Genomic DNA, 21,670 nt, shown 5'->3' with positions numbered 1-21,670 from the left:
CAAGAAGAGCATATGAAGGGGCGTTTGGTTCATATTGTACTTTTCTAGGGCGAGACTGGGAATCCAAATGGGATCTGGAGGACAGTTTTTCGGACTACCTGGGTAAATTGCACCAGGAGGGTCGCTCAGTGGCAACAGCCAACAGGCATAGGGCAGCGGTCTTCTTCTACGCACAGGCAAAAGGAGTGAAAGACCCTACTAATAGTTTTGTGGTGCATAAGGGATTGAGGGGGTGGCGCCGCCTACAAGGTAGCACAGCAGACACTAGGAAACCAAAAGGTTTGGGGAGGTTAACAGCATTATTGCCTGCTCTGCATGACGTCTGTACTTCAGACTGGGAGATACTATTATTTAAAGCGGCCTTCACGTTGGCCTTCTATGGAGCCCTAAGACTGAGCGAGTTGGTTGCTGCCTCCAAGGCAGATAGGCCAGGGGGTATTCATTTCCTGAACACAACAATACAGGGAGACACATTGTGGGTGACAATTTTGAGATCAAAAACGGATCAGGAGGCGCGAGGGGAGACTGTGGTACTGCACAGGTCAAGTGCCAATCCTTGCTGCCCGGTACGCCATCTGGAGGCTTTCATCAACAAGCGAGAGGGATTGTTGGGTGGGCCGCTCTTATTGCACGCCGATGGCACCCCTTTAACTAAATACCAGTTCAGAAGGGTCATGGAGTTGGTTATTACCAGGGTGGGCCTTGACCCGAAGGATTTTGGCACACACTCCTTTAGGATAGGCGCAGCCACTGAGGCAACCACAAGGGGTTTGCAGGTGAACAGTGTTAAGAGAATTGGGAGATGGTCATCCAATTGCTACAAACGTTATGTGCGGGTACACATGCTGTAAAGTACCTTGAGCGTTGCTGACATCAGGTTGTTTTCTGGTTTTTGCAGTTTCTTCGCACTGTGACGCAGGCGGAGGAATCGCTTCGGGGCATCATCAAGGTTCATCGGCAATTCGTCGCGGCGTGGACAACCAGGAACACAGGACGCAGTCTTGCAGGGTTTGGATTGTGGGTCATTCATATGTGAATCGTGCTAAACATGTATTCTTTACAGGCAAGGGTAGAAGGGAGCTAGAGCACAAAGGATTGTCCATTTCCTTCTTTGGGAGGGGTGGTCTCTGCCTCAGCAAATTTAGGAACTTTTTTGCAGAATTGGTCGCCCAACAGGCTAGACTGCCGGCGGTGGTAATTCTTCACCTGGGTGGGAATGACCTTGCTAGATTGGGTAGAAGGGTCCTTCTGGAGGAGATCATCTCAGCAGCGGGTTGGGTAAGGAGGGTTTGCCCTGACTGCACTGTAGTTTGGTCTCAGCTGATACCGCGGCTGCAATGGCGTGGGGGTGATTCCGTCAGGGCATTGAACCACTCGGTAAAGAGGATCAATACCAAGTTAGAAAAACTCTTCCGAACCACCCATTTACAGACCATCCCTCATGGGACCATTTGGGGGGATGAGTTGTACTTACAAGATGGGGTTCATTTGACTGAGTCAGGGAATGCAATATGGTGCGATAATATCCTAGCTTGGTTGAAGGGTTTTTGTGAGGTAGGGATGACCTTTCAAGGAGGAGTTGTGGGGGGGCCAGATCGTCGGTAAACAATGCTGGCCTGTGGGGGTAAGGTCATGATCGGTGAGCAGCAATTTAAGGTCCTAAGGGGGGGCGTCACCATCCACGGAGGGGACGGCCCAGGGGGGGGGGGGGGCACTGGTCCCTCCTAGAACTTATGGGGCAGGTATATCCGCTAGCTGCTAAAAATGCGGGGGAGGGAGTCACGCTTTCCTTAGGCCACTAGCCACCCCGCACATACACCATGACGTCAACTTATGACGCAGAGTGTAAGGGCCCTCCTTGTTGGTTAAATGGAGTTCAGGATGTGGACGGGGTAGGCGGTCCCCTGTCGCGCATGCGCACCTGTAAGTAAGGGCGTGGTTGTAGGACTTGACACCGGTTAGCGACCTTGCCGTCAGGGCCCGAAATGTTAGAATGCAAAATTCAGGTAGGATGTTAGATTCGGATAGGAAACACGCTGTATTAGACTTTTGTTAAGGTTAGCCTTCAATACTTGTCTTCAATACTGTAAATCTAATGTCTGGAATTTTGTTATTCTAACATATTGATGTCTTGTTGATATTCATAATTTTATTGTTTTGTATAATAAATACGGCCGGGGGGTCCCTGATCCCCCGCCTTCCAAAGACAATTTGCTTATGTCAATTCTTCAAGGTGAGGTGTGGTAAGCTGGGAGGGGCGGGTAGCAAGTCACGGACCATGTTGCAATGCAAGACTCAGCAGGGAGATCGAACCACAGCAGGCACTGAGCTTCCTTCTCAGCTGTGTGAAGGGAGACAGCTATCAGGCTCAGTTTCACTGCTTTTTCGCTGCTAAGGAGCTGCTCAGCTCCTCAATTAACGGCAAAATCAGGTTTCCCACAACATTTTTATGGTGCAAGCTCAAGATAATTGCCACACAGAGCAGAGAACAGAGCCGCACCGCCACAATCAGGTATTTGCACAGAGGTGGTGCGAACCTTCAGCAACGTTTGCAGATTGTGACCTTGCCGTCAGGTTCTCAGCTGGCCTAGGGTCTATTATAGATGTATGCATGTCCTGCTGATCTGCTCCCTGTATGTAAGATGTCTGTTACATTAGCCAGTTTTGGACAGCACAGTGGAGATCTGGAAACCCTCACAAGCTCCTTTCATCGCAGTCTCAAGTCACCTCTACAATGGACGGAACCAGAGTACCTTAAGCGTCAGTCTTAGATTGAGAGAGCTCGGCTCTGCCGCAATGGAATTGCGGGGAAATGGTTGAATCTTCCAATTCTCAAGCAAATTAGATATTTTGAGACCACTCCGCATCACAGGACTCGCTACCTTCCCCAACCTGCTGTGACCATAACAGCTAATCAAGGCCTCTGAAAACCGCATCTGAATGCTCAGGCACAGCAAAGCCCACCTAAGCTGCCACGGAGGATCCCACGGACACTGCAGATGGTCACGGCATCACCAGCGCATGTGGCAGTGCCTCTAGCGGCTTTCACTGCTACAGTGTTAGGGGAGCAACAACTCTGAATGATGAGGTCTACTAGCTTTCCAGCAAATGTCTGGAAAATTGCTGGCGCTTGGATGGTGATGAAAATTTGAATGAAAAGCATCCATTCAATCATCCAGCCTCTCTTCTGCTCCCCATGTTCAAAAAGCGTCACAAATGTGCAGCAGGTGTCCTTAGTGAAATAAGCAGGTCAATGTGCCATCCTGCTCTTTGGCAGCAGCAGTGCTTAATCTGTAATAAAATAAGTGCCAGTTACCAAACTTTTTCTGAAGGCTCAGGAGGCTGAGTGAGGAGAGGGCATGGTTCAGGGAAGGAGGGCCTTTGCCCTATTCTTCAGCTCTCTGCTGGGTCTGGTCGGACAGCAGCATGCGTAGGAGCCAGGTCGCAAAACCATAGTGCTTCTCTTTTTCCATCATGGTTTGTGGAAATAGAAGAAGGGCTGCCAATATGACACATGGTAAAGTATAACTGTATTGGCTGTCCTACTAGTTCCGTAGACCACTTTGGAAATAGCCTGGCTAATTAGGACAGCCTCAGACCGGAAAGAGAACAATGTGGAAGATAGTAGCGCGTCCAGAGTCCCATAAACAAAAGTTCAGGTGATGCCCACCAGCAGAAATTAAGCACTGGGTAGCAGTGAAATAATTAAGACATCCAGCCAAATACTTCACCTGGGGGCCAGCAATGAATACTGCTCTATCCGTTTGCAAGGGCATTATCGAGAAGAGAAATACAGAACTGAGGGAGAATGGGCCACAGCACCACCATCAGTAATCAACGCACCATCCAACATGATGACAAGGCACAGCACACAAAGGATTATGTTCTGAAACTTTTGTCACATGTGTTTATGTCACAGATGACATACAAGGGGTTCGGTCAGGTCTCCACCAACACCGTGGAAGAAAGAGACACACAGTGTGTAGCTTGCACCCGGGACACATGGTTTTAGCACCCGCCCAGATATATTAAAATCAAATGTATTCATGCAATAAGCGCTGCTTGGAGCCTTGACTTCTCTTTAACAGCAAGTATCATACATGAGCAGAATTGTAGCATATGATCGTTAGCATCGTCATGCATAACAAATAGAAGAGCTGGTCGCATTTCTTATCTGAAGCGTCAGAATATAAAAGCCTGCATGCAGCAGTTATGCAGTTGTGTCTTTGGTGCTGTGACAAGACATTACTGTCTTTGTGGGCACCGGAGTAAGAGTAGTTCCTTAAGTAACATGCAAGTCTGTGTTGGTCCCCAAGGGCAACCATTTCATGGATCTTGGAGAACACATTGCGGCCACTGAGCGATTAAAGTTTGAGTAGCAAATGGTCGGTGATACAGAGCTGAGTAAGGGCTGGATATTTCCTGAGCTGCTGCCTAAAATAATTCACAGGAAGAGGCTGTTGTGGAGCAATATGAATGTTTTTCATGGTTCTCAGCGTATCTTTCTTTCCTCTGAGCGTCCCACGATGGTCCAGAGTCACAAGGCGTTGTGGAAAACTCCAAAGCTGCTTGAGGATTAGTAACTGGGACCAGTACTTCAAGTCGAAAGGAACACGTTTAAGTGGATTAGTCCTTCTTTCACCGATTGTTTGTACGGTTTTATGTCACAATATCAACCGAGCAATATATCGAGACTAGTATATCGACCCTCGAAATATTTCAACGCAAGTATAGATCTACTATTATTAAATCTGCCAAAACAATACTTTGGGAGTCAGTATACCTACCTGTAGGCCGACATTTTGACTGCAATAGTGTGGTAAAGCAAAGGCATAGATATATATCATCGACACTTGTGCACAGCTAAATATGATGCTTGAACACCAAAGCAAGCTTAAGCGAGAGGGATAGCGACAGCTGAACCTTGGAAAGTATCTTTGACTCCTGGCATCCCAGATCCGATGTGGCCACCTGCGTGCTGTAGAAGGTCTAGGAGCAGACAGAAGAGATCAGTCCCCAAATTAAATTGACTTGATGCAGAGACGGCTATTGGGGCCCATTGGGGAAAGTGGGGGGGGGGGAGAAAGCACCGACCCGAGACTCAATGTAAGTGTGATAAAGGCCGCTTTATTGGAAGCAGGTGCATCCTACACAATAACATCCTCGGCCTGCGCCGCACAATCTAAACCTCATAAATATGTAATTTCCTGCCTCACCCCCACCCCCTCCCCTAACTGATTCCCACAATCCACAAACATTAACAATTAGCATAACGTCAATTTGCCTCTCCACCTGGCTAAATACTTTATTGTGCTAGACCTACCCCCCGATACTCCAAACAGTTCTCCACTCTTCCCCCATATATTAGGAAGAACCGCCCTACACACATAATGCACCCCACACCTGCTCCAGCGACATGCGAAAACCCCCCACCCAATCCAAAAATTTAAAACCCCTTTTTGCACAGAATACAAAACATTGTAAATAGCCTTGAAAAGCCCAGGCGCAATTCGCCACAGAGTCGAAGCACTTGTCGGCTACCACATTTTCATCTATACAATAAAGAGCAATGATCCACAAAGCAAGAACTCTTCTGCTTCTATTGAGCCTAAGGACATCAAGATGCGCCGTCCACCAAACTTATCACCCCGGTCACCCCTTCATGCACCAGCCTCCAACAAAAAATTGCCCAAAATCCCCAGTGCCCCCAAACTCCCCCGCAAAGGAAAATCCCCCGTAAAGATTATCGCCTGCCCGCGGGCACCCCCCCCCCCCCGAATCATGGCCCAGGGAGGGAGGGAGGGAAAAAATTGTCCACCCGCCACCCCCCGCCCGGCGGCCGAGACACCTCACTTAAAATGGTGTCTCTGCCGCGTGGCCGGGCGGGTCCTAAAGCCCCGCCCAAAAGGAAGCCCAACCCAACCCCGCCCCCCAGCCCAAAAGCTACCAAACACCTAACCCCGGCCCCGTGACGGCGCCATCTCTACCCCCCCCCCTCTCCCCGGCCCCAAATTCCCCCGGGCGGGGCAGGCCTCCCTACGGTCGCCCCCCCCCCCCAGGACCCCATCCTCACGGAAAGGATCACACTCAATCCCCACACGCCAGGACTGAAAAAAAGAGACTCACATATACTCTTCAAGAGAGAGTGCCATCCAACACGAAGCAACAGGCTTCTTAGCTCAGCACTTTCAAAGGCCAGAACGATTTAAAGACCACAAAAACGGAACTACAAAAAAACCCCATGAATGCAATCCTCGCGACTACTCCTTGAGATTGAAAGGCGGTACTAACAGGACTTTTCCTTTTCATACCCTGGATCTTGAAGTGTCATTATTTGTCTCATTATTTGCATCATTTCGTCTCATCTTTTCTTCTTCAACACCTATTCCAAATGTGCCATCACTAAACACGTCTCAGAAGTCTAGGAAGAAACTTTCACCCTTGGTGAAGTAGAAGGCCTTGGACGGCAGAAAAAATAATACTGGCATGAAAATTAATGTCCGAGCACAGTATCCGTATGGATTTTTTTTTCTAGGGACAGACCTTTGAGCACATTCACAGCCCATTACCCCATGAGCCCTACCTACTGGGAAAGATTTTCATCTCTTGGGATAAGGGCGCTAGTTTTTCACATGTCTACATGGATTAATAAGGACACTTTTTTATTATACACAAGTTCTACAAGCTCATATTTGAAGCAGCCATCAACACTGGGTTGAATGATGCATTGGCGCGGTCACAATGCTCGGTGGCCGCTTAAAGCAATTTTCCACTGCACACCATGTAATACAAAAGATTCTACTCACATTTTCACTCGTGTATATATTTATTAAACTTAGAGCAGTGGATTTTTAGAAACGAATTAAATCATAGGTCGATGGAAAGCAATGGAGCGCACGAAAGCCAAAATTATACCCCACATCAAGGATAGCCAGGAGAAGCCTCGAATCGGCAGAATGGGAAAACACTGTGAAGATAAAACTCAATTAAAATAGATAGTAGTGCACATGCAAGGTCCTAACAAAGAAAAGAAGGAGACCTAGTGGCTCAATGAATAATCTGGGCTTTGTGATTGTCATCGAGGAGAAGAATGTCTAGCTGTTCCATGACCCTGTGCGTTAGTACCCGTTCACCATTCTCACTAGACAAAAGTGTCAAGCAACTGGGGCTGTTTTTGTCCCTTCGAGTAAATATCCGTGGTCCAGAACCCTTTTAGCCACGTTGTAAATGACGAGCAGAAAGCAAACACGATACTTTGAAAGAGTCACCTAGTGACTACACGATTGTGGGCACTGATTTTTGTTCTCCTACTGTTCCTCATTTCTCCATTGACTCTCTGAGTCACCCAGTCCACATACTTCCTCTCATGGACACATTTATCTCCTCTTTCACAACAATGTAGAAATATCAGGTGTGGCCAAGAGACCACTGTAGTGTTTCCTCCCTCTCATAGTCGCATTATTCCTCAAATTCACATGCAAACAGACATTTACGGGCACATGCATCATTGGTTTTTGCATTCGCAAACGGTGCGAATCGCAAAAATCGGCCGTTTGCGAATGCAAAAACCATTTTTGGGATGCATCATTTTTTTTCAATTTTTCGCAATTTAAGGAATCGCAATTTTTAGCGATTTCTTAAATTGCTATAGCATTTAAGAAATCGCAAATTTTGCGATTTCTTAAATGCTATGCATGATAAAATTACCATGCAATCAACCTTCATGGTAATTTGCGAAAAGTTTTAAAAATGCACAAAAGTGCTTTTTTTAAACTTCTATTTTACACACACACATGCCCATGGGACATGTGTGTGAGTAAAATGTACTTACGTGACATTTCAGGGGTGCAGGGGGGGTCCTTTGGACCCCCCCTGCACCCTTGAAATTGCATTCTCATTTTGCGATTCCTTAATTGCGAATTCGCAAAATGAGAATGCCTTGCCATCGATTCCTAGGGGCCTCTAGGCCCATAGGAATCAATGTAATGCGATTCCTTAATTGCGATTCGCAATTAAGGAATCGCAAATACAGAAAATTAAGGAATCGCTAAAACTTTTAAAATTTCCTGATGCATAGGATTTTGCAATTCCTAAATTGCGATTCCTAAATTTTCGCAATTTAGGAATCGCAAAATCCTACAATGATGCATGTGGCCGTTTGGCTCTTCATCAGATAAATGAGGAAGTTGCGATTTCACTAAAATAGAATGCATAACTGAGTTCTCTGAGTGGAGCGCTGGGATGCTAAACTTAAGCGTTATAAAAGGGTTGTTGATAAAAGAAAATACAGCTATTTTCTCATAGTGTGTGTTGAACTTGCCCTCCAGGGTCACCCCCAAACCTTTTGCTTTTGCCCTCCACTTTTTGCAGAACTTGTTTTTGTTTGCCTTAGGACTCTACCAATGATAACCAGTGCTAAAGTGATTGTGCTCTCTCCTTAAAACATGGTTGAATTGGTTTGTACCCAATTGGCATAATTAATTTACTTGTAAGTCCCTATAAAAGTGCCACTACATGTGCTCAGGGCCTTTAAAATAAATGCTACCCACTTAAGTAGCCCGTTGAACATGTTTTAAGCCTGCCGCTCGTTTGTGCAGTTTAAACTGCCATTTCAACCTTGCTGAGTAAACCTTGTGCAAGGCCCAAACTTTACTTTTTAATACATATAAGGCACTCAGAGGGAAGGGTGCAATGTATTTAAAAAGTTGGGCATGTACTTTAAAATTTTCCATGTCCTGGTAATGAAAAACTCTTACTTTAGTTTTTCACTACAGCTAGGCCCATCTCTCCAATAGAATAACATGGGAGTTAACTTACTACATTTTTGAAGTGTAATTTGCAAATGGGAAGAGATAACCAGTTCATGTTTGGTCTTTCTGGAATCTTAACCTAAAATCCTAATTTATGGTGAAGTCGGATTTTAAATTACAGTTCTGAAAATGAAACTATTAGAAAGTTGGAATTTTCTTGCCTTAGCCATTTGGTGCCTGCAGCCTGTCTCTGGTCACATAACTGGGTGTGGATGACAGCTTGCAGTTGGGCTTTGTGTATTCCTCCTAGACAGCCACACACAAAGGAAGCTTAGATGTGACTGGATGGGCCATCACTGGCAGGATGGGAGGAAGGAGCTGGGCATAGCCCTACTTTCACTTGGGGGAGACAGGCCCACAGCCGTAGGCCTGGCTCCCCCTGCCTCGTCCGTTTTACTGCTGTTAGCGCTGGGACGCCTCTCTGCTGGGGCAGCTGTTGCGCTTTATAAAACGATACATAAACATAGCCTGTGTCCTGCCTCGACACACAGGGCTGCATATCCCCTGTGGTTAGTCTGGAGCCAGGGCAGAGAAGGCATGACACCTATGCACTTTAAAAGCATGGCGTAAGAAGCTTCTCCCCACTTCAAAGCCACAGCTGTGTATAAAAGAAGGACCTCAACCACCACCACCTCATTACACTTCAGGATGAGTGGATACTCTGCCAGGAAGAGGGTCCGCTGTGATGCTAAAGAACTGCTACTCTGCTGGACTCCTGCTTTGCTGTGCTGACCTTCTGCACTCTTGCTTGGGTGAGAAAGACTGGACCTACATCTCTTGAACTCAGAGTGACTCCAAGGGCTGGTTAGCTGGCCACCTGATCTGAAGCCTCAGGAACATAATAGGCATCCAACAACCTTAAATCTGCACATTGACCAGGGTTCACACTCCAGTCAACCAACAACCCAATTTCTAACATTGACTATACAAAAATAGAGGATTGTTTTTTACATATCACAAAAGATTTCAAGTTCCCCACAAACAAGGTATTCAGGCGGGGGGGGTAACCTGTTCTGGATGGAGCGTCGAGAGAAAAGCTGCTCCTTTAGCTGTGGTGCACCTGTACAAACCGCAAAAAGTACAACTTAGGTGGAAGGGTGATTTCTGGTCTCCAGAATCTATCAGTGAAGTCATCAGAAACACATGTGCTTGCATATGATATCAGGTGGCTCCATGGTATACTGAACCTGAAACAATGGTAAAGGAGGTCATGTACATAAATGACCTCCTTAGCTGGTCGACAGAATGATGCACAAATTCCACCTGTGACAAGTGCACAAATATAAATCACCCACAACACCTAAAGCCGCTATATACCTCAAGGCAGTGTGGACAAGGAGGATTTTACTGGTGTTAATTTATTCATGAACATTTACCCATTGTTGCATCCAAAACACAGATTGAACATCCCCATTCTCTAGTTCCAAACGCAACAGCAACAATACTACCACAATCCCACTGTCACCCCCAAACGTGCACCCTCTAAGAAAGGACAGAAGCAGCAAAGTGCAGTCTTGCCACAGGGACAGTAAATGCTTAACACACAAGCACATCCGTGAGGCGACAAAAATCAAAATACTAACCATGAATCATGATGACAAAATTAAATGGGAAATGGTATATGCCTGAGGCAATGGTATGGTTTGTAATCATGTATATTCAGTAAAACAACGAAAGACAAACTGTTGTGATAACTAGATGAGAAATGCACCAGTAGAGGAAATTTACAGTCCAGCACCGGCCTGTGAGAGAAGGTTCTCCTGACTTCACAGGAACCTGAATGTGGTGATGCTTAAAGATTACTTGAAGACATATTAAGGGGCTCATTAAGATCGCGGATTTCCCGCATCCTCCGGGCCGGCGGAAGCCACCGCCGGCCCGGAGGATGGGGAAAACCGCAGCGGATGCTTTAAAGACCCACCGCCAAATTAGGATGGCTGGTGGGTCTTTGAATCTGTCGGCCGCTTTTCCGCCGCGGTCGCCTTCCGACTCAGGTCCGCCCGCCATCATAATCGTCCGCCATCATAATCGGCCCCTTAGATAGGAAGATGCATGAACTGTGGAATTCTAATACAATAGGATCAGGGTTGAGCTTTATAAACTGGAATATCATTAGACTAAAACCTGAACAGACGCATACTATTCCAGTTCAAAACACTTTGAGACAGAAAAAATCCTCACAGTCAAAAGACAAAAGTTATGCTTTACAAGACAGCCATACCCAACCCTCTATTAGGATAAATATATGATTTGTGTTCACTGAAACCATGCTTTGTTTCATATAGTCCGCAATCATATAAAGCCATGCAATCATACTGCAATTTACATATAGCGCTTAACACAACACCAGGTCTGGCACAGCATAGGAATTCACAGTTCAATAATAAGTTATGGTCTAGGCAACACTAAGAAATTATAGCGCGTTAAAATGTAGAATTTGTTATTTTGTCACATTCATCATTCGTCCTAAATGTATTAGCTGGCCATAAAGCAATACTCTGGAGCTAAAATAAACTATCATATAATGGTTGACTAAAATGGTGCTTGTAAATCAACATCAAAATTAAACTCAAACCTAAATCATGAATGAAAAACCATTTGACTAGACAAGTCTAACTTGCACCAGTATGATGAGGAAATAGAATATCAAGTTTGCTGGCAAAGATATTTTATTTAATGCTGGGATATATCACTGCTTCTTTCACAGTGATCCTCGAAACTCTCCCATTTTGTGTATTTATTGAACTTTTTTTGTTGATCTATTCAATGATCCATCAGCATACAATCACCTGTGTTTACAAACGTTTTGTTATTTCAAACACTTTACACACCCTCAGCATTTGACTGCATTACCCAACACACAAAAGCAGAATAATACACAAATATTGACCAAGCCATAGAACATAGCATTGACAATTCGGAGGCATCTGATAAATAGTTCCACAACATTAGTGGTCATTACCTGTTACATAGATATCTTCGTTCTCCCCTTTCATATGGATCTTGCACCTCATACACGTTAGCATCATAGTCTTCCACACTGCTAGAATTCTGCCATTCGTAGGTTGCATCTTTATCCGAGTGCAAGGCGAATGGCAGGTTCTCATACTCTGGAATTTCTTCATAGTGACGGACATTTTCATATTCCGCCTGGGAATGGCTTGTCTCAAAATCCAAAAGCTGATCTGATGGGTTTTGCACTGAAAATGTACGTTGATCCCCTAATGATCCAGAGCGGTGACGGGTGGAAATGTCTACCTGACTCTCATCCTTCAGTCTTTTCTTTTGCGATTCCGGGCTACAAGAGTCGACAGATTGTGCTTTGCTAGGTTTGATTTTCCTATCTCCAAATGAGGGAGTCGAGCTGAAATTCTGGCCAACTCTGTTCCCTTCCCCAGAAGAAAAGCTAGTTGTCGTGCAGTCTCCAGATTGGCTCCCTTTACACAAGAAACGTTGGAAATCGCTTTTAATTATGCAGACCGACAGTTTCATGTTGAGGAGCTTTTTGAAAGTACTTTTCTTTGGACAGTCCTTGGACGGCTTGTCAATTCGTTCCATGTCAACGGATGATAAGGACTTCGCTCTAGGCTTTGTGGTAACTGCAGACTGAGCATGGTTGGAAGACAACTTTAAGGATTCTGGGCTGCCTGAAAATGGAAGAATGGGCCGATGTAGTTTCCAGACTGGTTTCTCAGAAGCCTGTTTTGACAGGTCCTCTGACGGTGGAACACAACATTCTTTTCCCAATGCATGTCGTAGTCGAATTTCATTCACAACCCCTTCAGAATGTTTTTCGCCATTAGAAACAAAACAACTTTTTTCAACTGTCTCCTCAGACGCAGCTTTTTTAAGCTGTCCAGCTGCTGGCAAACTGTGTCTTTGGGGTTTCTTCGGCACAACCCTTGGGGAACTTTCAGCTTTCAACTGAAGCCCTTTGTCCTTCTTTGGTGCAGAAGCGACCAGGCCATTGTTTGAAGATAAATGCTGATTGCAAGTTATTTTGAGCTGCTTTGGTAAGCTCATGGAGAGAGAACAACATCTTATGAAACTTGACCTTTTCTCCACAGTACCAGGTTCACTGGAATCTTTGTCAACGAGGTTTGGTGTGAATGCCAGATCGCTATCCAGTGTGTGGTCAACCATTTCTTCCACAACTGAAGTATCCTGTGCAGTCACAGTGCTAACCTTCTGAATATCCAAGCACTCTGTATCAGTAGGTACCTCCAGCAAGGACAAGTCCTTGCTCTCAAACGAAGAACTGGCTTTCTCATTCAGATGGTTCACATTTCCAAGCTGCTCTTCCTGATAGGAAACGCTTTCACCAAGTACATTGATTTTTGTCAATTTCTTCAACGCAGGTTCAAGACATTGGAGGGCAAGAGCCTCTGTGCAAACCGGCTCATGTGTTTCGTCGCCTGGAGAATCTACACAGTCTTGGCGGACGAGACAGGCAACACGTACTTTTCTTGGTTTTGGGACTGGTAGTACTTTTGCTGGTGACCCCAAAGTGGTTTCTTTAACACTGGTGTCATGTAAATTTCCAACTACTGTATTTGCATTGTCTGTTTTGCAATTTAAAACATTTTCTTGGTCCATTAGAGACACATTTTTCTTCTTGCCTCCTTTCGGACTATGGCAAGATTTAATATTTTCACACTCTTTGTCATTTGACATGATGATGGTTGGTTTCACTATACATTCTTCAGAGCTGGATATAGGTAAGCCAGAGCTTACACCTTCCATCTCCTCATTTTTGCAATTGCTGCTTTTTCCTTGAAGATCATTATTGGAGCCTTTGTCCTTGAAACAGCAGTTCTTGGAAAACATATTTCTACAAAAATCATTTTTAACATTAGCTTCTAGAACACAGGTGTTGAATAAGATCTGATTTGTGCTTGTTCCTTTTTCACCCAGGTTATCCTTTTTCCACCTTGTTTTGGCATATGGTGTTGGCTGCCTACATATTTCATTATTTTCCAAAGTGAGTTTTTCAAGTTGTTCAAAGACAGTCTGGGTGTTATACAAGTTCCCCCCATTCCCCAGCTTGTGGTTGCACTTGAAGTTGCAGGAACACATGGAGATGATGTAAGAACGATCCTCGGTGTCGTTGCCTGATGTGCCATTTTTACAATTTAAGAAGTCCAGGCTCTCAGAACGGTTACTTTTGAGCTCTTCCAAACTGGTGTTTTTATTGAAGGCTGATGGCGTCCTCTGTTCACGAAAAGAGGAGCTTTTCAGAACTTTTGGCTTTGGTGCTATTACCGGTTTGGGCTTCTTCGAAGTTTGCAAAACATTGGTGATCAATGACTCTGGCTTAGGCGCCAATGGAGGATGGACAGCAAACTTGGGTTTGGGAGCCACAGGAGGCTTTTTGATATCTAAAAAAAAAAAAGAATGTAAATATTTTACATGAACATCATTTTCTATGTTCAGCAACATCTCATGAAATTATTGTCAGGATCCTTGCTGCGATACTGAACACAAACATAGTAGGACTTCACATACAACACAATTCTGTCATTAAATTCATTATACTTTGGTCAGGCTACCGAACCACGTTCTAGTTTTAAGCTATATAAATGGATGGTCACCATCAGGTAGTGTGCGGAGTAAGGAAATTATTTAGACATTTGCTTAGCCAAGGCCTCGAATTCAAACAGCTACAAACTCAAATATCAAGGGGCGGTTCTTTAAAAGTTGCATTCCATATAAATCAGGTTTGTAACCAACTATTTTTGTGTACCCTATTGGGGGATCATGGCTCTAATCTAACAGAATACCCTGCCCAGCAGTAGTATGAGGCCTTTAAAACATACATTTGTCATCTTAAACTAGAAATCCTGTTTCTAGATTTTTTTCGGCACAAGGGGCTTAACACCCATTGGTTAAAATTGATAAGGAACATAAAGGCTCGAACCAAGTTCTAGCTTCTCCACTTGATCAAAATATGAGATTCTGACCACATCAGTCACCTTCCTTCTGTCTCAATCACTCTCTACAGAAACACCTAAGAGTTCAGTAAATGGCTAAACATTGGTATTCATTATACTATAAGCTTCCACTTTAAGCGGTCTGGTATTACCACCTGTTGCAGGTCCAATAAGCAAGCAAATCTGTGTGTGTGTATTGTAGGCTAAAACTAAACTGATCAGACACATCCAATGCATGTGATATATCTTACCATGAACTCTCTGAACAAATGACACACTATGCATGTAGACCTTTAATGTGGCCATGATTATTGTCATATGCACTGGGTACCAGAGAAAACTGTAGTTGAGTAACTCAAGGTAGGAGTGCACGTCTGTAAAACCATGAAAGATATAATCCTGACCCTTGCTGCCATGGGGGCAGTGGATTTTGTGAAATACAGAGTGGCTGCTTTCAGGTTGCTCTGTGTTTCACAGTGCAGACGGCAACCTACGAGCACTTTAGAGAAAGGATAGAGATTCCCTTGAAGGCTGGTGCTGCGAGTGAACGCAACCGCCTGCACAGGAAAGTTTGAGGGGTCCACTGGACACCCTTCTGTCCCTCGAGAGGGCTGCCCTTGGGGGGCGCAATAACATGCACCACCTATTTGTGGCTCACTGTCAGTGCTTCATTGTGTTTGGGCACCTTGACGGGATGCTTCATTGCGCCCGCCAGCTATCATTCATTTACTGCCCCTCGCTCTGACCCCGATCACTCCCCACGGCTTAGCTTTGATCTTTCCCTCCCGTAGACCGTTAGTGTTTGTAATCAGTCCTACGTTGCCCCACCAGCTTGATACTCCTGCAGATATCACCTCGACAACCTTCTCTCCTTCGCCCTTCGACTTGGACCATTCTCCTACCATTCAGCACTATTACAAATTCAAATAACCGGATCCTGACGACGACCTGAAATCAGACAGGTCGAAACGCCGTCGACCACCCAGCGTTACCTCTGGCTTCAATGTGGTCAATTTAAATAATTTAAAGCAGAATACTTACCTTGTACATGCCTTCTTTTTGTTATTGACCACAAATTTTGTTGTAATTTTGCACCGTTCACTCTGTTTTTTTCACCTCATTGTGTCACTGCGCCGTTCCCTGTCACATGCACGTTCAGTGCACAACCCACTTATGGTTACCTATACATACAATGTACTGTAGTGCTGTTATAACTACTTGCAAATAAGAAACTTTTGTTTTTCTACGATTTCAATGGGTCTCCCTGATTTCCATCTCTCCTTTTGATTAATTCTTTTTGTTTAAATTGCCTTGTGAATGATTATCGGTTCAGACATTGTCTTTTGTATTCGTGTCCATATTAGGGCACGGGAGCAGAGGCAAAGGGATTTCCTCATTTACGTGGGGCACGTCCCTATGTAAAAGAGCTTAAAACAAGGGAATGCCTTCTCAAGAAGCACTACATTCCACCAGCGCCCTCAGTGATACAGAATGGGTCACACAAGAGTCTGCGGCCCCTTCTGTAAAATCACAATGCCGTGGGGGCATACGGCTGTTGCACTTCTGTGGCACTATGTATAATAGGGTTCTTGGCGGATTGTTCTCATTGGAGCTCCCTAAAAGGCAGGGGAGGAAGTACTTCTTTCTTCCTGGAAAAGCGACCAGTTCTAGAGTTATCCCTCACAGGTTATTTGCATAAAGTGACTCTAGACATACATTTCACAGCTCAGAGTAGTTTCATCTTGTTATTTGGATCAAAGAAACGGAAAGCGGAAGGGTTCTCCAAATCATGAATGTGGAGAAAGTTTTTTTGTGGAATATAATCAGCAAAGTATATTTCCTACAATGCGTAAATTATGAACACATAAGATTACAAAGCACATAGGTACCCATGAAATGCATTTGAACTACTTATTTATTACACGTTTTTTATATAGTGTAATCAAGTAGAGAACAATATTTCCAGGCATTGAAGCATCTAGATTGCTCTGTGCAATTTGAAATTATGGTCGTTTAGGGTTTTACAGAATAGTGGTAGATTACATTAGTTTTAGCTTCTCTGGGCGTTGACGATCTCTATCACACCTGGTTCACCTCACCCAAAACCTCAACTTACTACTGTGATCTCCCAAATTACACTTTCTACAAACAAACAAACTCACGTGTCCACTGCTCAAATTAACTCATACTTTCGTATACTAATCCACCACTAATCCTTTTGGGTTTCGGAGTAGCAAGCTATTTACGAAAAGCGCTTAGACACCTCGTCAGGGGTAGAAAGCGCTACATAAATGCAATTACAATTTCATACGGGTATTGGGTGAGAAAATGGCAGTACTACAAAAAAAGTGTATTGATTTTCAGTGCTTCAATCTGAAAAAGATTCTCCAATTGCTCTCCTGGAAATATAAAAGATTCTTAATGAATGCTGTGAGAAGTTCTCACATGGATTACTGCAAGTCTTTATGCCAGCATCGCAACTTTGCCTCACCTGCAAGTGGGTGAGATTACAACTGTCAGAATGATGTGATAAGAATTTCTGTGATGATGACTTATTTGGTTCAAAAAGGTCTCCTTGCTCCTGCAACATACCGCCCTCCCTGCCAACTTCAAACCCCATTACAATGTAAAATGAACATGACCTACAAATTATTAAGATTGAATTTTGAGCCTAAACTTCAGGGGAAAAAAGAAGTTGCAAACCTTTGCTTATTTTCTTCATCCCTCCCTTGAAGTAATGTTGTGAAACTCATTAGCCCAACAGATAAGACAAGCAAACGCTCAACCGGCCTTCGGTAAACTCCTCACAGTGCAGTTATTTCTCTGATGAGGCAGGAGAGCCCAGCACTGGGATTACACAGGCACCGTAAATTGCTCAGGAGGTGAAATAGTCACCCATTGAAATTGCAATTAAAAACTGGGACAGCTTAACACCATCAGCAAGTCCTTCTGCCAGCTCCCCATGCAGCAGTTCTCCTGTCCAGCTTGCCCGCAGTCCGCTACCCTCTGCTGCCTACCTGATGTCCTCTGTTTGAGCCGCCTCTGTTCGTTCCGCGCTCTTTTTTTCCCTTTCTGCTAGTTTTTCTGTCCTCTGTTTAGCCTTTACTGCCAGTTTTCTGACCTCTGTTTTGCCCTCTTCTGCTCTGTTTTGCCCTCTTCTGCTCGGTTTTGCCTTTCCTGCTTGTTTATTCTGCCCTCTTTTTTGCCGCCTTCTGCTAATTTATCTGCTCTCTGTCTGACATTTACTGCTAGTTTTTCTGCCCTATTTTTCCTTTTCTAATTGTTTTTCTACCCTCTGTTTGTTTTTTTGCTCCCTCTTTTTCCACCCTCGGTTTTGCTTTTTCTGCTCATTCCTTCCCTCTTTCCACCGTTTTCTCTAGACTTGGCTTTCGATGGAGACCTTGCACCAAATTAAAGCATCAGGAGTACGTAACATTAAATAAGAAGTAACAAATTCTCCATAGCCTAAACAGAAATAGCTGGTTTACATTTATTTCACAAAGAAAGATTTAGGATTGACATGGTTATTTTCCTTTGGATTTGTTATTTCATAGTAGTTTTAACATGAGGGATCGGACTTTATTTTTCTAATTTACAAACTATTCATTCAAGACAAGAACCCGTGGGAGGGTGTGCACATTATTCCCAATCCTAGCCACTGCACACGGTGCTCACAGTCACTTCCGCCCTGGAGTTCCTTCCTGTTCAGGGCCCTCAGATCCTGGGCTGAGCTTCAAGGGCCAGGACTCCAAGGTCCATGGAAAGCCTGGCAGTGGGAGTGGGTGCAGGAGGCCGAGCCAAGAAATACACCGTGCATCCTCTGTCGCGGTGGCAAGGCAAGCGTTGCTTTAAGCATAGTATGTTAATGCACCCTCGTGTCCAGCAGCACATGTGGTCATCATGCACCATAACAACAGTGCACATTTATGACACGTGCAAGAACTGCATTGGGAAGTGCTCGGTGGGTTAAGTGCCTGAGTTAGAAGTGTGTGCCACCAAAAGACCACAGATTTCAGTTCCAGGAGATCCAACTCAGCGATGAACTTTTTTTTTTTTTTTTTGTCCTCATCCCCACCATGGTTGTAATCTGTCGAAGCTGTGTACAAGGAAGAATGGCATATTCGGGAGTTGACATGCTGTCTCAGTCCAAGACTGGTAAGGGTATAAACGATGTACTGATCTGCCAAAACCCTACAGCTATGTTGTTCACCCAGCCAATCCTTACACCTTGTTACATGTAGTTCAGATTTTTACCATTAGCCAGTTACCACCATTACTTGTAACACCAATTCGCCAAGAGAAAGGGCAAATATGTTTCAGCAGGGAGAGTATATCATGGCTTCATAATCATCGGACCTGGGGAAGAAAAAAAAAAAAAACAGCTCAGACTAATGGGACCAATCGAGTATCTGCCAAAAAGCTCTTTTATCTGGTTTCCCGGCCCTGGCGAGATCGATTTTTGATATTTGTAACATGGAGGAACACCAGTCGTGTAACGACGGAGGAGAAGCCTCTTTCCACCGCTTGCAGATTTCTCTACGGGCCACCAGAATAGGTTGTTAGCAGGACTTCGCTTTTAATCCACTACACCAAAGATTACTAGCCGGAGATCTATAACCACTGTGGAACCTATTGAAGATGTTAGTTTGTTGCCAATTGAGTCCCAATAAGACGTCAAGTGTGGGCAATCATAAAACATGTGTGCATCTGAGGCTGCCACTAGACCACACCGGGCACATGCCACCGGTTCCCCTGTTGAAAATTTAGACAGTCTCTGGGGAGAATAGTAGCCCTTTTGAAGGGTAAAAAGGTGGTTCCTGCGGAGCCAGGCTGGATTGACTATGTCCCAGAGAACATTACAGGAGATTAGCCATAAATCATTCAAATTCAAAGAAGGCAACAAGGAGCTCCATAATAAGACTGGAAGATGGAATTCCCCATCGATCTCTTCCAAGATTAAGTTATACCAAAGGGAAACCTCCTTGGGTGCCGGTGTTTTATCAAGCAAAGAGGACTCCAGTTGGCTACCTTCTCCTAGGGGCATGTTGAAACTACGGGGAGCTCTAGCTGACTGTGCTTGTGCCCAGCATGAAATTTGCAAAAACTTCAATCTAGAAAGGTTGGGGCCCACCTTGCTCACTAGATGTTCCCAGGAAAGCATGGCCCCTTCCACAAACAGGTCACCCCATGTTGAGATTCCGGCGTCTATTAATGGAAGTACCAGTATATCGTTTACCCAACCTGGGGGAGCAGGGAGATCCCATATAGGAGATCTGTTCAAATGGTACCTAGTCTAGTAGCAACTCTGAGATTGAACCAAGTTCTTGCTAGGCCCTGCAGCACCTTCAGTTTGACCTTCTTGAAAAATGTAGGGTCTCCAAACTTAAAAAGAAAACCAGACTGACCCAGTCCTTCACACTGTAGTAATGCTGTAAACATCATCCCTATGTCTTGGTCGGATGGAGTTTTTAGCAACATTTGGGCATGCGTCATCTGAAAAGCCCACGCGTATATCTGAAGGTCAGGACCGGCCAGACCACCCTTCTCCCTGCGACGCCTTAACTTCTTCCAGGCTATTCTTACACTCTTGTTCTTCCAGATAAATGAAGAAATGTTACTCTGCATCTCTGCTATTAGTGTTGTGTCAAAATATAGTGGTATACTGTTAAACATTAAAGACAACTTGGGTAAAATGGTCATTTTCACTAAGTTTGCGCAACCCAGAACTGTCAGTGGGAGATGTCCCCAAGATCCCATTAACTTCCTACATTCTTTAGCAGCTACAGCAAAGTTGGTAGAGGCAATCAAGTTGATATCCTTAACAATTCTTAAACCTAAATATCTCATGTTACTGCTTAATTGCTCAGAAAGCCCTGTTGCTTCGCTGTTCTATGCCATAACTTCGGTCTTGGAGGCATTAACCTCGTACCCAGATATTTTACCGAATTCCAATGCTAAATTTATGGCTGCCGGAAAAGCGGTGCTGGTATCTGAAGTCATGATCATAATGTCGTCTGCATACAGGGACACTTTTTTTTCCTAATCTCTATATCTGAAAGGCATGATGTTATTGTCCTCCCGAATTTTTTGAGCAAACGGCTCAATATAGAGATCGAAAAGCAGAGGGGATAGAGGGCAACCCTGCCGAGTCCCCCTTGTAATAGTGAATGGGTCTGACAGACCACCATTGACCAAGACCGAAGCAGATGGATTGTGATACAGAAGTTCCACCGCTCTGAGGAAAGCCCGACCCACGCCAAATTGAACTTGTCTTGTTTACATAATTATTTATTTATTACTGTATTAAGCCCGAATAACTCCTAATACTTGACATGTGACCCTGACCTTTGTCATATGTTCTTTGCTCTTTTGTCAATTGTCATTTGTGATGATGTAATGTTATTATTGATGTGTATTTTTACAAGTGTGCTTATGTTTCATGTATAGTATGGCCTTCCTTTTTATAATCTATACGAGAAAAATACAATAAATCAGTAAACCATAAAAGTAAGTCCACTCCAACCACGAATTTTCATCCTTCTCGTGCACTTGTTCCTCATGCAAAGAGGACAGAGTGCACTGCCCACTGGCAGAGGGGACCAGGCCTTCCTGGGGCAGCATCTCCAAAGACATCTGCCATCTTCTCCAGACAGGATCTGTGGCTGCACTCGGTCTTGGTGTAGGTATGCCACTTCAGAATCTCACTTCTCATTATGGAAGATTATTAGCTGCTTGCATCTAATGGCTGGATATGGAGGTAACATATATGGACAAATATGTCTGATTACTTCATTCTGTACGATTTCTTTATATTTGCTATTGGCAGTACAATTGTTATTCTTGCTACATATTTTCTGCGCTAGATTGGGTCATAAAATAGATCTATGGCATACCGATCTATATATCTTGTGTGTCTGCTACCCTGGAGGG

The 21,670-nt window shown here is 44.4% G+C and overlaps 1 protein-coding gene across 1 annotated transcript in view; it reads right to left on the bottom strand.

Annotated features, from left to right (window-relative positions):
- The window catches only part of FGD6 (FYVE, RhoGEF and PH domain containing 6), a 266,156-nt gene that overhangs the window by 204,121 nt on the left and 40,365 nt on the right, over nt 1–21,670 (bottom strand). Inside the window, exon 2 of the mRNA XM_078675951.1 lies at nt 11,773–14,188. Within this exon, the coding sequence (XP_078532077.1) occupies nt 11,773–14,188 (2,416 nt within the window). The remainder of the gene's footprint in view (nt 1–11,772; nt 14,189–21,670) is intronic.

Source organism: Lissotriton helveticus, chromosome 1_1 (assembly GCF_964261635.1).
Source record: "Lissotriton helveticus chromosome 1_1, aLisHel1.1, whole genome shotgun sequence".
NCBI lineage: Eukaryota > Metazoa > Chordata > Amphibia > Caudata > Salamandridae > Lissotriton > Lissotriton helveticus.
Note: the sequence above shows the minus strand (reverse complement) of the source record. Positions and strands in the feature narration are given on the sequence as shown.